Source organism: Eretmochelys imbricata, chromosome 2 (assembly GCF_965152235.1).
Source record: "Eretmochelys imbricata isolate rEreImb1 chromosome 2, rEreImb1.hap1, whole genome shotgun sequence".
Lineage (NCBI taxonomy): Eukaryota > Metazoa > Chordata > Testudines > Cheloniidae > Eretmochelys > Eretmochelys imbricata.
The window spans coordinates 160,100,178-160,123,596 of NC_135573.1; the positions used below are offsets into that span (position 1 = coordinate 160,100,178).

The window sequence follows — 23,419 nt, forward strand, 5'->3', positions numbered from 1 at the left end:
GCTGTCGCCTTACAGCAGTCTCTCCTACTGACACAGACAGCGCTAAACACAATTGCATGAGGTTACATTATAATGCTTCTCTGAATAGCAAGACTTTTATATTGCATTATAGGTCTGACGAAGTTAGGACAAATAGTGCAGAAATCTTACTCTTTGAATTGTAAGCCTTTTGGGTTGTCTTTTTATACTTGTATATGGAAAACCCATGAATGAATTCACACGCAGAAAGAACATGTATTTCATAGCCATCTGTATTTTTACAATATTTTTCTTTTTCAGGATCTACATAATCTAGATTTGATGATTGGAATTGCTTCAGGAGGTATTGCTGTGTACAGAAAATTTATTTGCACAAGTTTCTATCCCTGGTAAGTGTTGTTTCTATTTCCTTTAGTAACCAAGAGTTACAACTGCTGTTTTAAATTTTTAAATAATATTTTCACATGGCATGATCTTTATTTCAAAGAGGAAAAATCTATTACAGAAGGGGATAGGTTAAGTTTTTGTGATATGTATATGGTTCTCACCGGGGTTGGGTTAAAATGAAAGCTCTGGACTGGGGACCTGATCCTACAAAGATTCATGACTGTGAGTACCACTGAGTTTAAAGGAGTCGGTTAGAGTTCAGAGGCAGACTACTCTCATATATGAGTTTGTAGGATTGGGATGCTGGTGACCCTCCACATCCCCTGTCCTTAGACCCAAATGACTCTGGTTAATTTTTTTAATATTGCTAAACAGCTCAGCAATTAATTGTGGATGATCAGCAATTTTATGAATTTTGGTAAGCATGGCATTTGCTTTTGTGAAAGAACTTTGTGAAATAACCAACAAAAATGACAACTATTGGCAGTTTTCAGGAGGAGCTGGGATAAATGAACAAGCAAAAAAGGAATAAAACAAGTCTACAAGATCATCCAGGATTGACTTATAGGTTTGGGATCTCCAAAGAGGAAGATATTTTGATGGCTGTGTAAAGCTGAAAACACTAGTATATGCATTCATTTTTGATCGGGAAAGTCCCGTCTTGGTCTAGGAAGGAGACTCCAGAGTTGCTGACCTCTATGCAAATCGATTGAAATGTTTTACACATGTCTGACCTTAAGATTCTGGAGAGGGTCCAAAAGATGATTCTTTTGAACTCCTCCACTTACTGACCCTCTGTATACTCTTCTGTGTAAAAGTGGGATTATTTGCACTTCCTTCAACCTGCTCAATTGTGGAACCAGTGCCTAGCTGCTGGTGCATGGTATTAGGCATAATTTACAACAGTTTTCTGGGGAAAGTTTCCAAAGAAGTCGGTGCAAAGCTCCCAGACCTCACAGAATAATACATTGTGGTGAGTTGTAGATTGTCCTCTTCTGCCTCCAGTTATTTAACTACAGGAACTACAGATAACCAGAAACATTAATATACCTTAAGTACTCTAGACTCCCCATCTTTTTATCACAAACCTAAGGAACGTCTGACAGAATAAAGCACTAAAATAGATTATAAATTTAAATTGTCTATCCTAAACTATCTTTTTTTTTGCTTATTTCCTTCATTTCTATCCTTTTTCTCCATTCTTTGAAATGTATCATCTTTTGAATAGTATGGCCTTCATAATTCACCTGGGGATAATGCAACCATCCCAAATTCATGCCAGTACAAACTTCACACCATGATGATGTATGTGTTTCTGTGTATAATTTAGTGCATGATAAAATATAGATTTTTTTATGCACCTCTGATTCTCTTGAAATCTGCCCTCTAGTCCTCCTTTATTAATTCTAGCCATTCAAATCTTTAAATGCCTTTAAACAACTGCTGTTTTTAAAGATGGTCTGCCAGACAGATATTCTTCCTTTTCACACTTTTGCTCTACCAAAATTACTAACCGATGGTCTTGGGTAGGCAAATATTATACACCAGTGATGTATAAAGTCCAATATCATGTGATCTTTCAGGTCTAGAAACAAAAGTGTTATTCCATTGAAAAGGGATAATTCACAGCTTTCTACAGCACTTCTAGTCTTGCAAGGTGCAGAAAGTTTGGATACTGGAATTTCGACATTATGTATAGAAAGCTATTTTAAGTAATTCTTTGAGTCTTCAGGCTTATATAAATTAGACTCATAATAGCTGGGGTACCAGGATTTGCAGGTGAAAGTATGAAATTGGTAGGAACAATCCTAGAAATGCTCTAAAATAGTCTCTTTCCACACAAAAAAACCAAACTAAAAGCTTTTATATATTGGAGAGAGGCTTTATTGGTCTCATTTCTGATTGCATCGATACATCAGTCATGGCTCAGCCATTCATAAGCAATGTGGTACAGTCAAGTCATTGTGAGAAAATACAGTGCCCCACCTCTCTATACTATATATGCAGAATGTATTTTGTGTGCTTAGACATATTATAAAAAGATAGAATATGATAAATTTCTATAATGCCCTCAATGTATTTTACTTAAAGGATTACAAAGCCTATTGGGTGGAGGTACTCGGGTGGGGAAAACGTTATATAGTGACAAATGGCTGAAAAGGAGATAGAGTTCTAATAAAAAGCTAAATCCTGCCTCAGTTTACACTCTGAATAACGTTGTAAGTCAATAGGGCTTCTTCTGATATAAGTTCATCAGGATTTGACACAAACTTTTTTGAACTCAAGGTGGCAGCAAACACCATCAAAGTGCTCTTTCAAAAAATTCTGGAACAATATTCTGCAATATTAATAGACAGCAAAAATAGAACAACGATGCTGTGTGCCGGGCTGGATTTCCAGCTGGGCACAGTAGACACGTGCCTGGGGGTACTGGCATTCCAGGGGCACCATACCTCTCTAAAACTGTGTGCAACACGAAGGTCTGCTGTAGGCAACGGAGGCACTGAAGATGCTGTGGCTAGGGGTGCGCAAGGTGTAAATCTGGCCCTGGCTGTGTGATAGTAGCCAAAGTGGACAAAAAGTGCTGAAGGATAGATGTAATAAAAATACCATCTTGGCAAAAAATGAGATGATCAAAACAAACTATATAAGAAAAATGAGATGATCAAAACAAACTATATAAGAAAAAAATCTAACAGCTTTGTCAGTCTGAATGAGAGTCAGAATAGTTTGAATGAGAGTCTGAATGAGAGTCAGTATGTTTCTGAAAAATAACTTTAGCTGGACTTGCCCCCAGATTTGATCCATTTTTTGGGGGGAAAAACAACTAATCTTAAATGGCACCAGGGGATTCCAAACAATTTCCATATTAGATTGGCTTATTTTGCAAGTAAAGAGGCTTTTTCCTAACACACAAGCTACAGATTTCCTCCAGAATCTGAATATATTACATCACCACTTACAAAGATGCAACAGATCAGTTTCTGTTCTTTGTTGTGGGTGCGCAGTCCCTTCGCTTTGAAAACAATTGCAACTTTGGAATAGCTTTTCTGAGAAGCCTGCAGGACTATATTAAGGTTACTTATTACCCAAAATCTAATTGGCTTCCTGCTTGAATTGTGGATTTGATATACACAGAAACTTCCAGATTGCTGGATGAGAAAACAAACTGACAGCTAAGGAAACTTTTCAGTTTAAGTCTAAAGTAGCATCTTTGTTTAGGTTAGCTTTAAGTATCAGGACAGACTGATCAGTTTGTTTGAACTCCCTTGGATTTCTGTTCAGTCTGAAGTTCTAAAGACATAAGAATGGCATACTGGGTCAGACCAATGCTCCATCTAGCCTAGTATCCTGTCTTCCGACAGTGCCAGATGCCTCAGAGGGAATGAACAGACCAGGCAATTATCAAGTGATCCATCCCCTGTTGTCGAGTCCCAGCTTCTGGCACAGACACTTGAGGTTCTATTGCCAGCTACATAATTTTATTTTTTCTGATCTCAGTAAATGAAAGGAAAAACCTGAGCCAAAAGATTTGTCATCTGTAGTGGTACAAAACTACTGTGTACTTTAAAAGTAAGCAGTAAAACCTATTGAATTTGTGAACTTTACAGGGAGCCACTGTATACCTATAAGAGTTACCTATAAGAATGTGAACAACTACATTGTATACAGGTTATATTCTGGATGTGACATGCTTGAGCACTCATGAAATGTAAGTCTTCTAATGACAGCATAATCCACTAGAAAAACAAAAAAGGAAGTCTCATGGATTACTGTTACTCACTGCCATTCACTTAAAAAAATTGTGTGATGTCACAGCTGCTGGTTATGAGATTAAATAAATCTGTGTCCTTTTAACAAGTATTTTGTGCCTTGAATTAAACTGCTGGAGTGGTACTCTAAAGAAGCAGCACTGGCATTGAAGAACAGACCATCCTGAAAGTGAGAGATGGTTATGGGGAGAGGAAGGAGTAACGAGAGGGAGTCAACAAGCATAGTAGGAGTGCAGCAGCAGAGAGAGAACAGCCTGTGTAGCACATGGATTCAGTGCTCAGAACGAGGTATTATATAAAATAAAACATTAGAAAAATACTCTAGAGACAATAATTTCACTTGTTCATTTAAAAAACAAAACAAAACTGAAAAAACAAATTCCACCATGTGGAACCACCTTGACCTCTTGTAAGTCATCAACAGGTTTGGTACCCATGTCCTTTAAATACACAGTACAGACTTCTACCGCTTAAACCAATGGTAAATAGTATCAGTGTTATGCTCTTACTTTTTCTGTAGCCTAGCCAGTAGAGAGGGACATGGCATAAACTTTCCAGTAGCTTACACAAGTATTTGCTAGACAGCAGAGAAACGCTGAGAATCAGAATCCTTGGGTTCTGTTCCTCGCTCTGTTTCTGATGATACAGCCAAGAGCACAGTTTTGGTACATTCTTTCTGAAAGGCAGTGTGGCACCGTTGATGGGATTTGACATATTGCAGACAGATTCTATTTCCAGGTCTGCCATAAGTGACACTGTGCAATCTGTTACCTTATTGATAAAACAGTTGAATGTCCTGTTTCCTAAGGCAGGAGTGTGAGACATTGCTCAATAATAAGAGTTGTAAAGTGCACAGCATTAACACCAATTAGTAGAAAGTGGTGGACTAGGATTTCAAGTTAGCTCCCAACCCAATTCACCTTCCCCTAAATCAAGACAGGGTGTGGTTGATGGGTCCCCTCTACACCCTCTATCTAGAGCTCTAGGTCTGTGACAGCTATGTAGGAGAGTCTGTGAGGATTGGGAGAAATCCTCAGTACAATTGTCATGTGCGAAGCTCCAAGGGTCTGCAGCATACTCAGTTAAGGTACAATATTCTGAGGTTTTAGCAGCAGCCTTCTCACAAGTATTACTGTGCATGTGTAAATGGCAGTTTTCAGATTTATAAATTGGCCAAATCTGGATTTTCTTAGGGATAAGGCATCTCTCTAACTCCAAATATCCCTTCATCAAATTTCTTCTCCCAAGCATGCAGGAACTAGAGAGTTTTAACAAAAAAACAAAAACAAAAGTTGGAAATTTTAACATTGACAAAACTACCTATTTTTCAATAGCCTTTTTCTTGGAAATGATGGAATGACTTTGAAACGTTAAAAAGAAAAAATTCTTGAGACAAAAGAGACAAAAACCATCATGGAAAATTTCACCCTGATTCAGCTAAGCAGATATCATCAGGCTTATATGAAAAGTGTTAGATAAACTTTAACTATAGCCACTATTATCATCTCTGCCTATAATAAAAGAATTTGGGAAGTCACCACTGACACGTGTATTTAGAACATCAGAGCTCATGTTTGTTTTTAACTATGCTACATAAAATATGTAAGGATATTACAATATTAGAGATTTGATCATTCTATGTAAGGAAAATCTTAGCACTCAGACCTGTGTCTTCCCACCACTCTTCCTCTCCCTTAATCCCACAAAAGCAAATAAGTATGTGGTAAGAATGTTTAATGGATAACCACCAATTATTCTCCTGGGTGTTTAACAGTACAGTAGCATAGGGTTTTTCCAAAAGACAACTCTAAAATGTGGCTTCCTTTTCATATTCAAAATGATATTATCAATAATGTGACACAACTATTACTAATAGTAATATGACTTATATTGTCATCTGCTCGGAGACACATTTTTGATATTGTATATGGCCTAATGTATCCTGTTATCAAAGTCCTACTCTTGGTACTCCATTGTTACAGTATGGTTCATTAGTTACATTAACTCAGTGTCATGAACTGTGTGCAGACAATGAAGAGGACAAACTGATTCCATTGCATCTTTGCTGCAAGTACATCATGCAGCTTCGTAGGTGAGAATTGTCATAGGAGGCTTCCTGCTTATGCAACAGTCAAGTCTTACAGAGTAACTATTGAATAATGATTTTTAAAAGATGCTCTCCACTGGCCAAAGTTACTGATCCTCTCTCTTGCTCCTGTGGTGGGTGTGGGGGTGTGTGTCAGGTGGGGGTGTGTGTCAGTTAGCTGCTAATCTTCACCCAAGAGGTGGTTGCATTTTATTAGTCATGAATCTGTAATTTTATAATGTACTTCGGGATCTTTTAAGACTGATGGGCATTATAAACATGTGTTGTGTCACTTTTTCTTTGATTGTTTTACTCTATTTTTATGGGTGGTTTCTTAGTGTATTTTCTTTCTTTTTTAGGATGAACATATTAAAAATTTCCTTTAAAAGGAAAAAATTTTTTATACAGCAACGGCAAAAACATGTAAGTAGTTCAACGTTTATTTTCCCATTTCATTTATCAAATTTTTAATCAGTATTTTGTAAATTCTTTTGACTTGTTGTGAAAGGAACCAGGGTAGTAATTTTGGCCTTAAATTTCAGTGGCAGAGGAAGTTGGTTTGACAGATGCTCTCTGTCCTTACTGGGTTGCTCCATATGGCTCTACCCATTAAGTTTCCCCTTTCCTTCCTCCACTCTCTCTGGCTCCCATCTGCTGTCACCTTTTCCCCAGGGTCCCCTTTCTCCCCATTCTTATCCCCACCACCTCAAGTTTAATTGTTGTCCTTCCCCCCCATACCAACAGTACTTCATTTCAGTATTTTTGGAGGTGTGAGGGGTCGGGGGGACTACAGAGGGGATCTTCTTCAGAGGAGATCTTCCTCCGTTCACTCACATTCAGCTGCCTGACACTTTCCATCAGATTACCAGTGTCTTGCTGCCCTTTTCTCAGATACTCCACCTGCTGGCCAGCGGCCTGCAGAATCTTCTCTAATGGTTAGTCTACCCGACCTGGTTGTGGTGGCACAAGTGGTGACTTGGGCTAGTGGTCCAAATACAATCTCTTCTGACTGTCTGGGTACATACTCAGGCGGCTAGTCCTATCCACCACTTGTCTGTGTTGCCAGAGCCACACTGCTATTTTTAGCATGCTAGCCCCAGCTGTGTCTACCCAAGCTGGGAATTACATCTCTCAGCTGCTGAGTAGATGTACCCTACGTGCTGATGAGCCACTCTGTAGCTGAGTGTCTTTCAAAGAGGGCATGGAGGGAGAAGACAGCACTGCAGGACACACAATGTTGGGCACTGCTGCCCTCCATTCTCCCAGATACCTTCTTTTCCCCATGGGACTCAAAGTTGAAAAGCGGTAGGGGATGCATTATGGGGAAAAAATGGCAACTGAAAGATCTGGAGATAAAGCAGATAATGAGTGCCTTCCGCAGTACAGTAATTATACAGTAGTGTCTAAATTGGCAAAATTGGATGGTATACATGGAGATAGTTAAAATAATTGAAGTCAGAATACATTGCTCACTACAAGTTTTCTTTATAAGGTATTTTTCTTGAAGCTCACACAGTGGCAAAGAAACAGTACTGCAGCTGATAATAGATTCTAATTAGTATATTTTGATCTAGCTGTTTCCTCTAAGTCAGTGGAGAAGCTATTCAATCTTTTTTTGGGGGTGGGGTCAGGTGGGAAGCTAATTAGTTAGACTATAACAGGGGTCAGCAACCTATGGAACGCATGCCAAAGACGGCACGCGAGCCCATTTTTAATGGCACGTTGCTGCCTGCCGGGGCAGCAGCAGCATGCCATTAAAATCCTGCCCGGCCCTCTCTTCTCCGCCTCCTGCCCCCTTCTGTGTTCCTGCCCCTCCTCCTCCGCTCCGTCCCTCCCTGCCAGCGGATCAGCTGATGGCCGTTGTGAGGGGGTGGGGGAGGAGCGGGGTCAGTTTGCTCGCTGCTCCCGGCAGAGGCAGAGAAAAAGCAGGGGCAGGGCCTTGGAGAAGGTGGGGGTGGAATCGGGGCATACCCCCTCCGGCCCCCTGCCGTGAGCACCCCACAACCCCCCCCACACACACACCCAGCCCTCTGCCCTGAGCCCTGCAGCCCCGCACACCCCCCAGACTCCTGCCCTGAGCCCTGTACCCCCCTCACACACACCCAGCCCTCTGCTTGACTCCTTCACCGCCCCCCACGACTCAGGCGCTGATTCTGGCACCCCCACACATACCCAAGCCCCCCACACCTGATGCCCTGACACCTGCACCCCCCTCACAGGCCCCCAGCCCTCTGCCCTGACTCTTGTACCCCCCACACCATGCACCCCCCACATCCTGACTCTTGCACCCCGCACATCCCCACTCCCACCCTGAGTACCAAACGGGGGATCCTGCACCCCCCCCACATTCCGACCTGCACCCCCTCACCAAATGGGAGCTGCCCAGGTAAGCTCTCCACACCCAAACCTCCTGCCCCAACCCTGAGCCCCCTCCCTCATTCTAGCTCCTGGCCAGACCCTACACCCCAAAGTGCAGCCTGCTCCTTCACCCCCCCAGCCCTGTGCTCAGTGCACTCCCACCCTCAGCTCAGTGCAGAGAGAGAGGAAGAGAATGGGCCAGAACCAGGGAGAAGGTAGGTACCCACTGTATGTGGGCAGGGCAGGAACCCCAGACTGGCAGTGGGCTGAGCGGGTCCAGGAGCCGGCGGATGGAACTCCTGAGTGGCAGCGGGCTGAGCCACTCAGCCCACTGCTGGTCTGGGGTCCCAGCCACTGGCCCCGCACAGCCCACTGTCGGTCTGGGCTTCTGGCTGCTGGCCCTTGCCAGCCAGGGCCCCGGCCACAGGCCCCGCTCAGCCCGCTGCTGGCCTAGGTGAGCGGAACCCCAGACCAGAAGCAGGCTGAGCGGGCTGGTGGCATAAGATCAACATTTTAATTTAATTTTAAATGAAGCTTCTTAAACGTTTTGAAAACCTTGTTTATTTTACAGTACAACAATAGTTTAGTTATATAATATAGAGACTTTTATAGAGAGAGAGAGACCTTCTAACAAACATTAAAATGTATTACCGTCACATGAAACCTTAAATTAAAGTGAATAAATGAACACTCGGCACACCACTTCTGAAAGGTTGCCAACCCCTTGACTATAACATAAAATATAGACATCCATACTTAGTAATGTGTAGTCTGAATATTTTTGAAGATATTTGCATGTGTGGATTCTGTTTCAGTGAAAAATAAACAAGCTTTTTAACAACTAAGGCTGTAAATTTTCCCGTGTCATAATTATATTTAAATTTGGGAGTGTCTTCCATCTGCACCCAAAATGTTAAAGGAGACAAATATGGACGACATCTTGTAATTACTGTAATCCTAATCCTGATCAAATATAAAAAGAAATGACAGTTGTTATCCTGGAAAAGTTGTCTCAGGCTCATTACTAAGTGAAAAGTCTTCAGAGGCTCTCAAACACCTGTCTCTTTGGGGAAACAAATAGGGAAAAAAAACTGGTGATTTGATGTAGCATTCTGTCTGACTTTGGGCTGTTTAGAAAGGGGGATGACTGCAGGTGGTTGTTGTTGTTTTAAAGATAAGGTTGAATAATGTGTTCATGTGTGGCTGAGTGGCCCCAGGTAGGTCCCTGCAGAATGGCAGAACAGCAGGTAGTACAAGGAAGGGAACTTTCTCATGCCCAGGGGAGGTAGTGTTCTTCTTATTTTTAAATTGAACAGTGGTAGAGATCTTACACAGAGTGTCAGAGGCTATGGGGAGGCATTCTGTGCTCTTAAGGCCTCTGATAAATAAATGAGGATATGTTGTGCCTCTGCATACCAAGTGGGACCCATAAGTGTGGTTGGCACACCACTTCAGAGGGTGCACAGGGCTCCCAAATTTAGCTGCTTTATTTTTGGGAGAAGGAGAGGGGAGACTCAAAGCCTACCAAAGATGGATGTCCAGTAGTTTGCAAACTATTTCTACTAATTAGTTTCTACTAATTCTACAATTTCTACTAATATATTATTTGCAAATATTTATCAATGGTTTATGTAAATAAATTTCAACTTAAGGTTGGTTGCCAACTGTTCACTTACTCGCTCTGAATAATTTGTGGTGAGTGATAGGTCACTGAAGTCACAAAGTATTGTTTCTGTTCCCTGAGTGGATGACTGAAATACCAAATAATGAACAGCGAATTCTCTGTTAACTTATGAATATTCTTGTTTGCAGATGAATACTAGCATATATATGAATAGCAGCAGTTCCCAAAACAGTCACATGAACAAAATCCCCTTTGTGTTAATGTTTACAAATAGGGAATAATAAAAGAAATAAATGTGGTCAAACTGAGCAACCAGTTGGCACTTGAACAAATGCATTTTTTTAGTATTTCATCAGGTCTAGAAGTAGATATCACTTTAAACATATTTGTTCACTACATAAAGAGTTCTTTACTCCTGTCAAAAAAGTTAATTTACACATTCAAGAGAGCTGCATCAACTTTGAAAAGGGCAGTGTTCTCAAAGTTCATTCTGTTGAGAAGCTGTTTATCTTGTTGAAAAATGACAGTTTGAAAGCTGTGATTTATAACTATCCACATCTCTTCAGTCATCATTTCCTTGTGTTTCATAACAATGCACAATGATCATAGTAATGCAAATGGCATCAGACTTAAAGATCCACAAAATCTTAAGGAAAATAGGACCAGCTGTGTAACCTTTGTCTTCCTCTGTTTATATGACAAAGCAAACCAGGTGCACTGTTAAGTCTCCTCTCCAGATGTATCCATCGTTGTCAAATATATATGTAGGTCACAAGTGAAGGGGGACATAAAGCAGCCAATTCTGCAGCCCACTGATATGGCTTGCTCTCCTATTACTCTGTTTCTCAATGAGAGGGTATGCTTACCTTGAAGACCCTGTTTTTCCAATGCAGGTGGGACAATTAGGCTGCCATTGGCCTTCTCCGGAATAACAGGTGGCTCAGGTGGGCTTTGAGGGGAGGTGGCTGAGTATATTTCGGTCTTGGGATGTATCAGCCCTTCATTTCAGAGTTCAGAAGGAAAGGGTTAAATAAGACTGAGAGGAAAAACAGGAAATTGGGAGGAGAAGGAAAGACCAAGATGGATGGGGAAAGCACAGCAAGGAGTAGATTCCACAAACCACCTAAGGCTTCATGAGTAAGGTTTCTTTATGGATCATGATGTTGCTACAACATCTCAGGCTTTGCCATTGCAATATTTAGATGGATGGTATTTCTTGAAAATCTGGAGAAGGTGCTCAAAGGCCATGCATAAGTGCTCATTTAAAACATTTTATGCACTTCAAGCCTGTTGATTCATGACTCACCTTAATCCCGAGTCGTCCTCCTTTTTCCTTTTCTGTACTTTTTCTCTTCTTACTCTTTGTGTGTTTTTTCCCATGCCAGCTGTTCTGGAGAAACAGCTACTCATCAGTTCTTTCCTCCTTTTGCTGATCAGTTGTTCAGCAGGGAATATCTAACACTTCTGATTTTACTGAAGAACTGATCAGAGGATGGGGAAGGAATTGATTAATCATATAGTGACTGATGCTACTAAAGCGCAGCTTTGACATTTGGGTTTAGTGGAAGCTGTAAGATGCAATGCTGGGAGTAGAAGCCATGCTTGTTTACCTGCAAAAATTTTAAATGCTTCAAAAAAGTGAAAAGTTTTATCCAACTTGTTTGTTGCTTACTGAACACTAGCCAATGTAGCTCTATTTTTACATATATTAAAATTTCACTAATTTGCTATTCTGTAAACAACACATCTGCAAATCTTCTCTAATTGTTAGAGGCATCACTTGATTAATCACATTACTGACTGCTGGGTCTGTGTAGGTTTTGGAATTACAGGGTACTCCCCATTAACTCCTGGGAGCCCGCCGTTACTTTCATTACCCCAGCATTCAGTCCACAAACCTCTCTAATTGACACTACAGTCCTCACAAATTGTGAACTATTGAAATCCAAGGGTGCTAGAGTCTGATCTTGTAAAGGGATCATAAACATAGGCCCCTACATCCACTTGTAGTTCCTTTGACTTAGTAGGATTCTGCATGGGTTTAATGGTCAGTGACTGTAGATCCCTTCGGAGGATTGTGCTCTTGGTGAGCAAAAAGTTTTTTTCTCCATTAAACATTTTTTTCATTGATAATTTTTAAAAAGTTGACTGGATCATCCTCAAGCCTTCCAAAATGAGACAAGAGCAAGCATGTGAATTTGCAGCACACAAAGGGAGCTTTTCAAAGTTATCGGTGATGGACTGCAAACGCTTTCTCTTGTCCAGCAAAAATTCAAGTAGGAAATACTAGGTAAATTTCATCCCTGGCCTGTAAACCATACGTTTTTAGCATAAAGTTAAATTGAAATGTTCAAGTTAACAAATTCTTATGGCTAAAAATTAGTATTACAGCTGGACAGAATTGTTTCCAATTTTTCCCTGCATTGGTCATGTTTTGAACAAGTATGTCGGTTTAAACATTTTTAACCCATATTGCAAGTGAGCAATCAGCAGGATACTAAGAAATGCCAGTTGCTGTTAAATCTTTTGATACTGTATACTTTTTATACATGGCAAAAATTTCCCTCCAAATCTTCACAACACGTATTTTAAAAGTTGTTTGTTTCAGTGTAAGCACTCGAATAGAAATATCCATGATCAACAAATACCGTTTTAGTTCCAGTATGATTGACCAAAGTTGAAAAACAAGTACATTATTCTTTTCTTGTATAAACAGATCCATGTTAAATGTTTTAAAATATATATGAGGAAAGATGCATGTTAGACTAACTATAAAACAGATTACCATTTAAAATATCCACAAGCAAAGTGCCAAATCCTGCTCACCTTTCTCAAGGAGATGTCCTAATAGGGTTGCATAAGTATGGTTTGTTACAAATAAAGTGATTGATTAACGTATGTGATATTTAACAAATAGTAGTTGTGAAATGTTGGCTCTCTGTATGTGTTTTAGCTGGTAGATGATGTTTTAAGAATTTGGGTCTACTCCAGTTATGAACTCAATTGTTGGAAAGTGGGTGAAAGGTGCCAATAAAATGTCAGAATAATTTATAACAATAAATGCTGATAGAAGAAGGTACAAAAGGGAAATAAAAAGATTAGATTAGTCCAAACAAAACTCTACTGATACCACCCAAGGACTGTGTAAAGATCATGACTATAAACAAAAGATAGAATTGGAAATTAATAGATCAAAACTGGTGTGTGGGAAATTAGACCTAATTGGGGCACAAAATAATGGAGCTGTGAGCTTTTCCAGCCATCACCCCTTTTGGGAGTCTTTAAAAGAGACTTCGGGGGAAATCATGACACTAGGTGGGATGGGTGAACTGGAAGAAATGAGCTTTACCATCATGACTGCCACCCCGACCATCTGCTGGGACTGAGGGATCCACTATGAAACTGTTGGTTCTTTATTGTCCTGATTGTGAAAGGCATTGTGACCAGACTGAATCAAAGAGAGGGAACTGAAGACATTACCACCTCTACCAGACTTGGCTGAGTCCTAACAGCACCTGGAATGTGAGACTTAAGTTCCTGCTGTCACCCTCTTTGTTGTGTGTCCTTTTCCTTCACCCACCTCTTTTCTTTCTCTTTCTCTCTCTTTTTGCCTTGTGTTTAGTAAGAGTCTGGCTTAGTCAGCAAGACTGCATCTTTTGCAGAACTGCTGAGAACCTATGATCAGAGACACTGCTAAAAGCAACATGTTAAACAGCCAGAAGCTGGTGTACGTTTGCTAGGTTTCAAAGTGGCTGATAAGACTGTGTGTTGTGCCTGTGTTTCTCTGGAAGCAAGGTTGCAAGTAAGAGGCAGCACCAAAGAAAACTGCATTTTCTGTCTTTGCTGTTCTTTTTTATCTCTCTCTCTGTGTGTTGGTCTTATTCTGCCTTCGGAAAAGCAACATCAAGCTTAAACAACAACAGCATCTCCAGCCCATCTCAATTATTTCTCTTTTCCCCAAAAAGGACAGTTATTGTCATCTTTAATATCATCTAGTCTAAAAGGCTATTAAATGGAGTGGGGGAGGGGAAATGTTTCCTTATAAAATCTTTCTACAGCTAAAGGGAAAGGGGACAAGAAATATTGTAAAAATGAAAACATTATTTAATACTTTATATTTTAAGGGCTTTAATTGTTCTCTCCCCCCCTTTTTCTGTATCTTTAATAAAAAAACGTAAAAGATTTTTAGTGGTGGATTGTTGCCATGGAACTAAGCAAACCAAGGTGTCTCTACACAAAACCCTGAGCCTTGTTTAACTGTTTAGTTTTGTGGAATGACAGGGTTATGTTAACACCTCTGACTCTCTGGACCTATTTATTTCATTGAAATTAACACAACAATGATATGGTGGTGATAGCCTTGTTTACAGTGGTCAGTACCATGGTCAGTGCTGTCAGCTTCTGTAATATGCTTTTTGGGAAGTCTCTATATCTTAAGTAGATGCTATCCCAAGTAACTTAAGAACTGTTTTGAGTTTGATTTGGGTTAGTTCTAAACAAATCGTCTGTTAGAATGTACTCCCCATTGAATTTTTGTTTTTCCCTAAACAATGTAGGCATATAAAACTCAAGTGAAAGATTTTTGTCTTTAGTTTTGGAAAGATCATTGTTTGAAGATCTGATATTTTAACTGACATCTGAGCAGTCTGATAACTTAAGCAGACTCCACAGTTTTGTCAATGATATTTAACTTCATAAAGTGTGATCAGAAAAGTGATTATAACACCTCTTTGACATTTCAGATTGGTTCTTCATCAATGAGTGTTTTACCACTTGAAAATAGTCTACGGAGACATCAATTTTATTTTATTTTATTCTGTTGATTCTTTGCACTTACTGATGACTTATCAGTTTAAAATTACTTTTAGTTGTAAATTGCCTGTTAGCTTTACTTGATTTTTAAATCTTTTTCTTAATATGTCCAAGCTGCATATTCTGTACTGATACATAATGTGTTTGTTATTCTAGAATGAATCCAGAGAACATATAGTTGCCTTCAACATGCTAAATTACAGAGCATGCAAAAATCTATGGAAATCTTGTGTAGAGCATCACACGTTTTTTCAGACAAAGTCATCACTACCTCATGAAAGAAAGATATTGTCCCATTATTGGACCTTTGGTTCTAGAAACCCAACAAAGTGAGTACAGTGCCTAAAGATGTGACTTTCTAATTAATTTGAAAATTCATTTTCAAGTCTTGTACAAAGTTGAAAGTTCAGGACTGTAGTTCGTTAGTTGAATCCTGTTTCCAGTACTATCAGAGACTTGGTAGGTAATTTTGAGTAAATCACTGAACCGCACTGTGTGTGTTTTCCCAACTGTAAAATAAAGAGAAACTTAATTCCTCACAGGATAGTTCTTGAAGTTTTGTTGTTTGCAGAGCATTTTGAGATCTTCAGTCAGAAACAGGTATAGAATTGTAGCATGGTATCCTTGTTAAAAAAAGTTCTTTATTTGGATTTAAACCTGGTTCACTAGGGTGGTTTAAAATCCGCATAGTTCAGCTGTGTACAAAGGTATAAGAGAACCAGAAAGTAAAGTGACATGAAACTAATGACAAAATATTTTTGCGAAACGGACTTGTCTGTTTTCCCTTTCTAAGTTGACAGAAATAAGCAGTTTTAAAGATGAAAAATTTACATTTAGTTTTAATAATCTCCAGTTATGTTAATGGCAGAGGTAAGAAAGCTTTTTTACAATACTGTTATTTTTAACATCCATAAAAAAAAGAGTAGACAGAAAAATACAATAACGAAGCCTGCATAATTCAAAATTGGTTTGAGTTTTAAACTCAAATCTGTATCATGCTCTACAATAAATATGACTACATTAAATGTTCAAGAATCTGTTTTCAATTAATCTTTTATAATACATTAGGATTTACTCTAATACTTGGATTCTATTACCAAAGGAATTAGTGTTTTCAAATAATTAGGAAATAAGTATAGCTGGAAGAGATTTTTTTGAACAAAAAGCAATGCAATGCAAAACATATTTAAGCATTTGGAACATTGGTGGGTCAGGAGCTGCTGCAACACAAGCTCTTCTAAATTCTGTATAACTATGTAAAGATGGGAAGTTTCAACTCTCTGTAGTGAGCGAGCAGCAGGACCTGCTGGCTGCTAATTTTTTGAAGAAATGAAAGAGTCTAGTTTTATAGTTTTTTTTTTTTCCACCTTTCCTGATTTGGGGCAATTTTTTCAGACATTAGCATGTAAATCATACCATATGAAAGAGTTGTGCTCCGTGGTTCTAATTTGCAGGTACAGTTTAAGCATCAGTATCTGAAAATGTACTGTTCGTCTGTCTTTCTAATGGGATTAATAATGTCTCCATGGTACTTCTAGAACATAAGTATTCAGGCTACAGATTGAGCTTCTCGAGAATTTATTTGATGAAGAGACAAATCCTTCTTCCTTACTCGTGAGGAGTCTTGTAATGAAAAGCATAAAAGGATGATGCACTGTAGAGATACTTATATATATAAGATTTTGTGTGTGTATAACAAGAAGAAAATTCACAAAAACAGGTTGATGATCTGGCAAGGCAGTTTACAGAAATCTTCATTAAACAGCAAGAAAATGTCACTCTCCTGTTGACCTTTCCAGAGGAATTTGACTTCCACGTTCACTGGCCTGGAGTGAAACTTCTTACGTCACTGTTAAAACCATAAAGGACAGCACAGCATAGTACAAATGGTTGCCTTTCATTCACCATGGACATCAGAAGTACTATATATATAAAATCTATACCTTTTCTAAATTGCTGCTCTAAATACTGATAGTTATATCATGTACAGTTTATTTAGTACTTACAGGGAGGGCAGCTCTCCCCTCTCTCACCCAGTGGAAAACTATGTAATTTGATAGCCAGTAGAATAAAAACATCATAAATTAGGCTGTCTGGGATTGTATTCATAGAAGATACTCAAACAAATATATAAATGTATTTGAAAGTAACTGCTATTGCACATTTTAAGCTTATGTAGCTTATGGAGGGATTTTTGTAGACAGTTTAAAAAACCGTTTAAAACAAAAATATAAAAAATAAAACCAAATCTTTCAAATCTTCCTAGTTTGCACAGTTATACCTGCTCTGAGAAAAGAACCATATGATCTAGTTTCTTTACATATTGCATTTAATTGCAAAAATGTTTTCTTAAGAAATTTTTATTTTAGGGTAAAAGACCTATTTTTTTTTTCAATTGATATACCCATCTTCTGCTGCAATTGCTACAGAGGTGTAAAGGCAAGTAAACTTAGAGGAAAATCCAAGGATTGAGGGTACTCAGAGAATCTTTAGTTTCTTTTGGAGAACTCATGATCAAAGTCAATTTAGGAGAAAAAATTGAAAATCTAGAAAACATTTTCTTAGCATTTGTTATAAAGTGTTTTAAATCTGAGCTATTTGTCAGTTATTAGATACTAGGGGTGTCGATTCATCACAGTTAACTCGTGCGATTAGAAAAATTAATCGTGATTAAAAATTAATTGGGATTAATCGCAGTTTTAATCACTGTTAAACAGAATACAAATTGAAATGTATTCACTATTTTGGATGTTTTTCTACATTTTTAAATATATTTAAATTACAACACAGAATACAAATTGTACAGTGCTCACTTTATATTATCTTTATTACAAATATTTGCACTGTAAAAATGATAAACAAAAGAAGTAGTATTTTTCACTTCACCTCATACAAGTACCATAATGCAATCTCTTTATCGTGAAAGTGCAACTTACAAATGTAGATTTTTTTTTTACATTAACTGCACTCAAAACAAAACCATATAAAACTTTAGAGCCTACAAGTCCAATCAGTCCTACTTCTTGTGCAGCCAGTCACTCAGACAACTAAGTCTGGTTACATTTCCACAAGATAATGCTGCCCACTTCTTGTTTACAATGTCACCTGAAAGTGAGAACATGTGTTCGCATGGTACTTTTGTAGCCGGTATTCGAGGGTGGTGAAGCACTGGAATGGGTTACGGAATCTCCATCCTTAGAGGTTTTTAAGTCCGGCTTGACAAAGCCCTGGCTGGGATGATTTAGTTGGGGTTGGTCCTGCTTTGAGCAGGGGGTTGGACTCGATGACCTCCTGAGGTCTCTTCCCAACCCTAATCTTCTATGATTCTCTGAATTGAAAAATACTATTTTTTTTGTTTTTACAACACAAATACTTATAATCAAAAATAAATATAAAGTGAGCACTGTACACTTCGTATTCTGTGTTGTAATTGAAATCAATATATTTGAAAATGTAGAAAACATCAAAAATATTTAAATAAATGGTATTCTATTCTTGTTTAACAATGCGATTAATCATGATTAATTTTTTTAATAGTTTGACAGCCCTATTAGATACTGTACCAAACACTCTTCCTTGGGAAGTTTGAGGAGTCTTTCTTAGAAGTTGGAGGATTTTGACAAAGTGAGCCCTCTCTCCATCTTTTTCCTGACACTGCGTGTGTAAATTTAAAATATTTTCCACTTCTCCCGGACGCTGTTGGCAGTCTTGTGTGGTCTTGACGTGATGGGTTCTATACTTCAACAAAGCACACTCATTAAAAGCCTTACTATATATTTTAAGAAGGCTGCCTTCTCCTTTTCAAGAGTAAACACTCCTTGGCTCTCCAGTTTCCATCAATACATTGAATATGAAAAAAAACTAGAGATTTCTACTATCTGGCTAAGTAATTATTATTTTGTCAGCTTTAAAGGACTTTATTAAATGAACTTATTTCAGTTAAAGTTAGATTTGTTGTTTTCTGCCCAAAGAATGAACTGTTGCCAATCACATGGCCTTTGTCTAAGATAGTAGACTAGCTACAGGAACTCTTATCATTCTGGGATTTGAGCCAGAACAATTACAGTACACATGGCTTCAGTTTCAGGAACAAGGTGAGCACATAAACTTTTAAAAATGGATAATAGCCATGGGTTCTAAAGGAGATTAGCCCCATCCTAGCAAATGAGCATGGTTCTAAAACAAAAATACTCCAAACAAACACACACCCTCAATATCCCCCATTCCTCCATTTTCATGCAGGTCTTCAAATCAAACAGGATGATGGAATATCTTAACTAGATTGAGATCTCTTTTGAGATCCAGAATAGATGTTTTTCTAAAAGATCTGCTCTAGGAATTATTTTAGGGAAGTTCTATGGCCAGTGTTATATAGGAGGTCAGGTGAGATGATCACAGTGGTCCCTTCTGGCCTTGGAATCTATGAATATGAGAATAGGATACATTCAGTTCCACTTCCATTCAGGTCAACTTTGACATAAAGTTTAAAACCATAGATGAGAAATCCTTTGATCAGAACTAAAAACACCCAATAGACCAACTTAAAGTATTTAACTACCATGTGTCCTGGAGAACAAAAATCATGGAAAACTAAACATAATTGTTTTATTAGAATGAGGGAGAATTGTTTATATCCAACAATCCACTGCATACATAAATAAGTATTGTGTGCTCCAGGCTTCGTAGCTTTGCAAAGCTACGAATCTTAATCCATGCCATGCAAGTTCTGTCCAGCACAGAGCAGAGGGTGGAGTCTCAGCTGATATAAACTTACATAGCAGGAAAAGAGAGCTGCTTCCATACTTAAAATTATTTCCCTCTGTCTTTTTGTTATGTATCACAAATTGTCCCCAAAAGAGGAAAAATAAAAAGACATTTTTTTGCAATATGACCTCCTGAATTTTACGGGAAAGAAATGGTAAAACAGAAAATAAAAATGAAGGAAAACACCTAAATAATGTATAGAGTTCGGGAAATGTATTGCAGAAATCTAAAGATCTTACTGCAGGAATTTAGATCTACTGTGATCTGGACAACTGCTGACCAGTTAGAGTTTTAAGGTAGAAGAGCTCATAAATCACAAAGTCTATGAATCCATCCTATGTGTTGTTGGAATGCTGGGAATCCCTGCTTTCTAATCATATAACATGTATCTGCTATGACCATTTATGAGAAAATGGACCTTACATTTTCTGCTCCTTCATTTGAGCGCTACTTATTTTTGGCATGGTTCCAGATCTCAGACCTCACATCACTTACCTCCTCCACTCCACCTACAGTTTTCATGTGAAGTGTAGGACTTTCTCCATGACTCACTCTTAAATGCAGATCATCTTAGCAGTTGTTACCAAAGAAATTAAAAAAAATTAGCAACCTGTCTCCTGCTACTCTCTCTGCTTGCGGCTGTTGACTTAATAAGCAACTTCAGTGGAGCGTGGTGCTTGTTACTGGAACTAGGATAAAAATAAAAAATTAGATGTGTGGCTAACCATTAGCTAACATAACATTAAATAAAAAAAGCACATAAACAAGACTGTCCTATAATTCACCATAATGCTCACTTTTTTTCTTCAAATTATTGGGTGTTAAAGCTGATTGTGCCAATATTGCTTTAATAAGCATATGAAAACTTACTCCTTCTAATAATTACACTAATTGGTGTGTATAAGTTCCATAGAATAACATTTGAACAAACATATTTAAGAATGAGGCTCTTAATTATATACATATGCATTGCCCTATTCTATCAGTTTTTATATATACAGCTTCCAATCACTTAAATGAGAATTACATGTAAATAAGTGCTGCAGAACCAGATCCTAAATGAAGAAAAAATCTAAAGTTTTTGAGAGAATTTAGGCAACGATGAAATCATCACATTATTAGCTTTAATAAAATAATTACGGCATTAAAATTATTTATCAATAATTACATCTGTTAACTAGATTGGAATTCAGATTTGCAAAACAAAGGAAGAAAGAAATTTCTATCAATCTAATGTAATAAAAAAGAAAAAAATTTGGATATGAATTAAGGAACCAAGGATACCTTGCTGAAATGAAAATGATTGTTTTTCTTCTGTTGGGAGTTTTAAAGCATTTCCTTTCAATTGTTGAAACTACAAAAGGCTTAATTGGTACTCGTGAAATACATTTGTATAAATGTAACTGATTTTAGTATTCTATATAAAACAGTTATTTAAAGGGTATTGTTGTTTCCTTTCAGGTCTGTAAACAGCCACTACTGCAGAAAAGTCATAGGTGGGATGGTATGGAACCCAACTATGAGGAGATCTTTATCTGTTGAACATCTAGAGACCAAAAGCCTGCCTTCTCGGTCTCCTCCTGTTACCCCTACTTGGTAAACAAAGTTTCAACCTTACAAAAAATAAAGGCAAATCGCTCAATTTTGTTGTACATTTACAAAACAGGACAGTATATAATTTAATATAGTCTTTATATATGTTTTTAAAAGTCTAGGTTATTTTAAAAGTAGTAGTCTACCAAGGAAGTTGATCGTTATATCATATTTCAGGGAAAAGTCCATCAGTTCATTTCTTTGTCAAAGCACATTTGTATTACAGGTTTCAGTTTATTTGCTGCACTTTGTACATTGTATGGTCACAAGATTTTCAGAAATATTTAATGATCATTAATATCATTCTGCAGTGTATTAACAGCAGTATTGTATGTAAAATACAGGAGGTAATCATCCTGTTCTGTTCTGTACTGGTGAGGTCTCAGATGGAGTACTGTGTCTAATTCTGGGTGCTACACTTTAGGAAAGATATGGACAAATTAAGAGCATCCAGAGGAGAGCAGCAAAAATTTAAAAAGTTTTACAAAACCTTATGTCTGAGGAAAGGCTGAAAAACTGGGCATGTTTGGCTTTCAGAAAAGAAGACTGAAGGGGAGACATAAGTCTTCAAATGTGTCATGGGCTGTTTATAAAAAGGATAATCAATTGTTCTCCATGTCCTGTGAAGGTAGTAGTAGTAGCAGTGGGCTTAATCTGCAGCAAGAGAGATTTAGGTTAGATATTATGAAAAACTTTCTAAGCATAAGGATAGTTAAGCACTGGAATAGGCTTCCCGGGGAGGTTGTAGAATCCCCATTATTGGAGGTTCTGAAGAACAGATTAGACAAACACATGTCACGGATGGTCCAGCTTTAAATTGTCCTGTCTCAGCACAGAGTGCTAGATTTAATGACATCTCAACATCCCTTCCAGCCCTATGCTTGTGTCATTTCAACCATTTTTTCTGTCACTGAAGTAAAATATTACTGTGTCCTGTAATTTAGGTCTCAGGGCACGTATTGCAATAGAATGGAATTAGTTACTTTTGAAAGAGCTTTACAAAGGGTTCTGTCTCAACCAACTTGTGTTCATGTGTTTCCTGTAAGGAGGAGTCCTAGACTACGTCATGAGATTCGTAAACCACGACACTCATCTGTAGACAACCTTACAAATGAGATTGCGTATATTACAGAAACAGAGGATGTTTTTTACACATATAAGGGTTCTCCAACATCAAAGGACAGTGATTCAGAGTTCTCCCAGAACCGCAGTCCACGGAGGAGGTAAGGATCTCTGAAAACAGCAAGTTAATTGTTTTGACTTCAGGTCTTACATCATCTTTTGTAGAGGAATAATATTACACTGAATTAAACTAATTCTATATTTAAGTCTCTCAGAATTAAAGATTATGCAAAAAATGGGGACACCATAATACTTCATATACAAAGCAACAGGTATTTCAAAATATAGCTAAATGAGAATGTTCTCAGTAACTTGGAGAACTGGAGAAGATGATAAACTTAACAGCCGTTGCCTGCATTAGGCACTGGCCAGAGAAAAGATCTAGAAAAATACATTTTTTAACTTTCATCTTGGTCAGAGAATGCAATAAATAAAATACAGTTTCTTTCTCTGTGGTGCTAAGGAAGATGGCTTCCGGTGAGCTGGATTACTCCTGATCATATGCGCCATGTCACTTGGAGCATTGAGGCGTCCAATTTTAAATGCAGTATATTCTCAATTTTAAAACACAGAGCAAAAATTTCTTTGCCAGCAAAGTTTGAACCTAACCCTTGTCAGGTTCTGTGAGTGATTGTGGACCTCAAACCCGGGCCCCCGGATTTCCCAGGCACTGCTGAGCCTGTGGCCACCACCCAGCAACTCACCTGAACCAGAAGAGAAGGGGGCTAGTGAAGCTCTAGCTCACAGAGGGCCTACCCACAAAGCTTCTGATTGGAGGAGATGTCCAGTCCCACCCATTGGCTGTGACACAGTACTTAAACCAGGAAGAGGCACAGGAAGTTGTCTGAGTAATTAAATGAAACTCTGACTGGGTGCTGCTGTGGATCCTACCTAATTTGTCTGATTTCTGAGCCCTGCCTT

The 23,419-nt window shown here is 38.3% G+C and overlaps 1 protein-coding gene across 1 annotated transcript in view; it reads left to right on the forward strand.

The window, feature by feature from the left end:
* The window catches only part of PTPN3 (protein tyrosine phosphatase non-receptor type 3), a 330,984-nt gene that overhangs the window by 196,362 nt on the left and 111,203 nt on the right, over positions 1-23,419 (forward strand). The window contains exons 10-14 of the mRNA XM_077809200.1: positions 280-368; positions 6,585-6,648; positions 15,176-15,348; positions 21,245-21,379; positions 22,423-22,599. Coding sequence (XP_077665326.1) covers positions 280-368; positions 6,585-6,648; positions 15,176-15,348; positions 21,245-21,379; positions 22,423-22,599 — 638 coding nt within the window. The remainder of the gene's footprint in view (positions 1-279; positions 369-6,584; positions 6,649-15,175; positions 15,349-21,244; positions 21,380-22,422; positions 22,600-23,419) is intronic.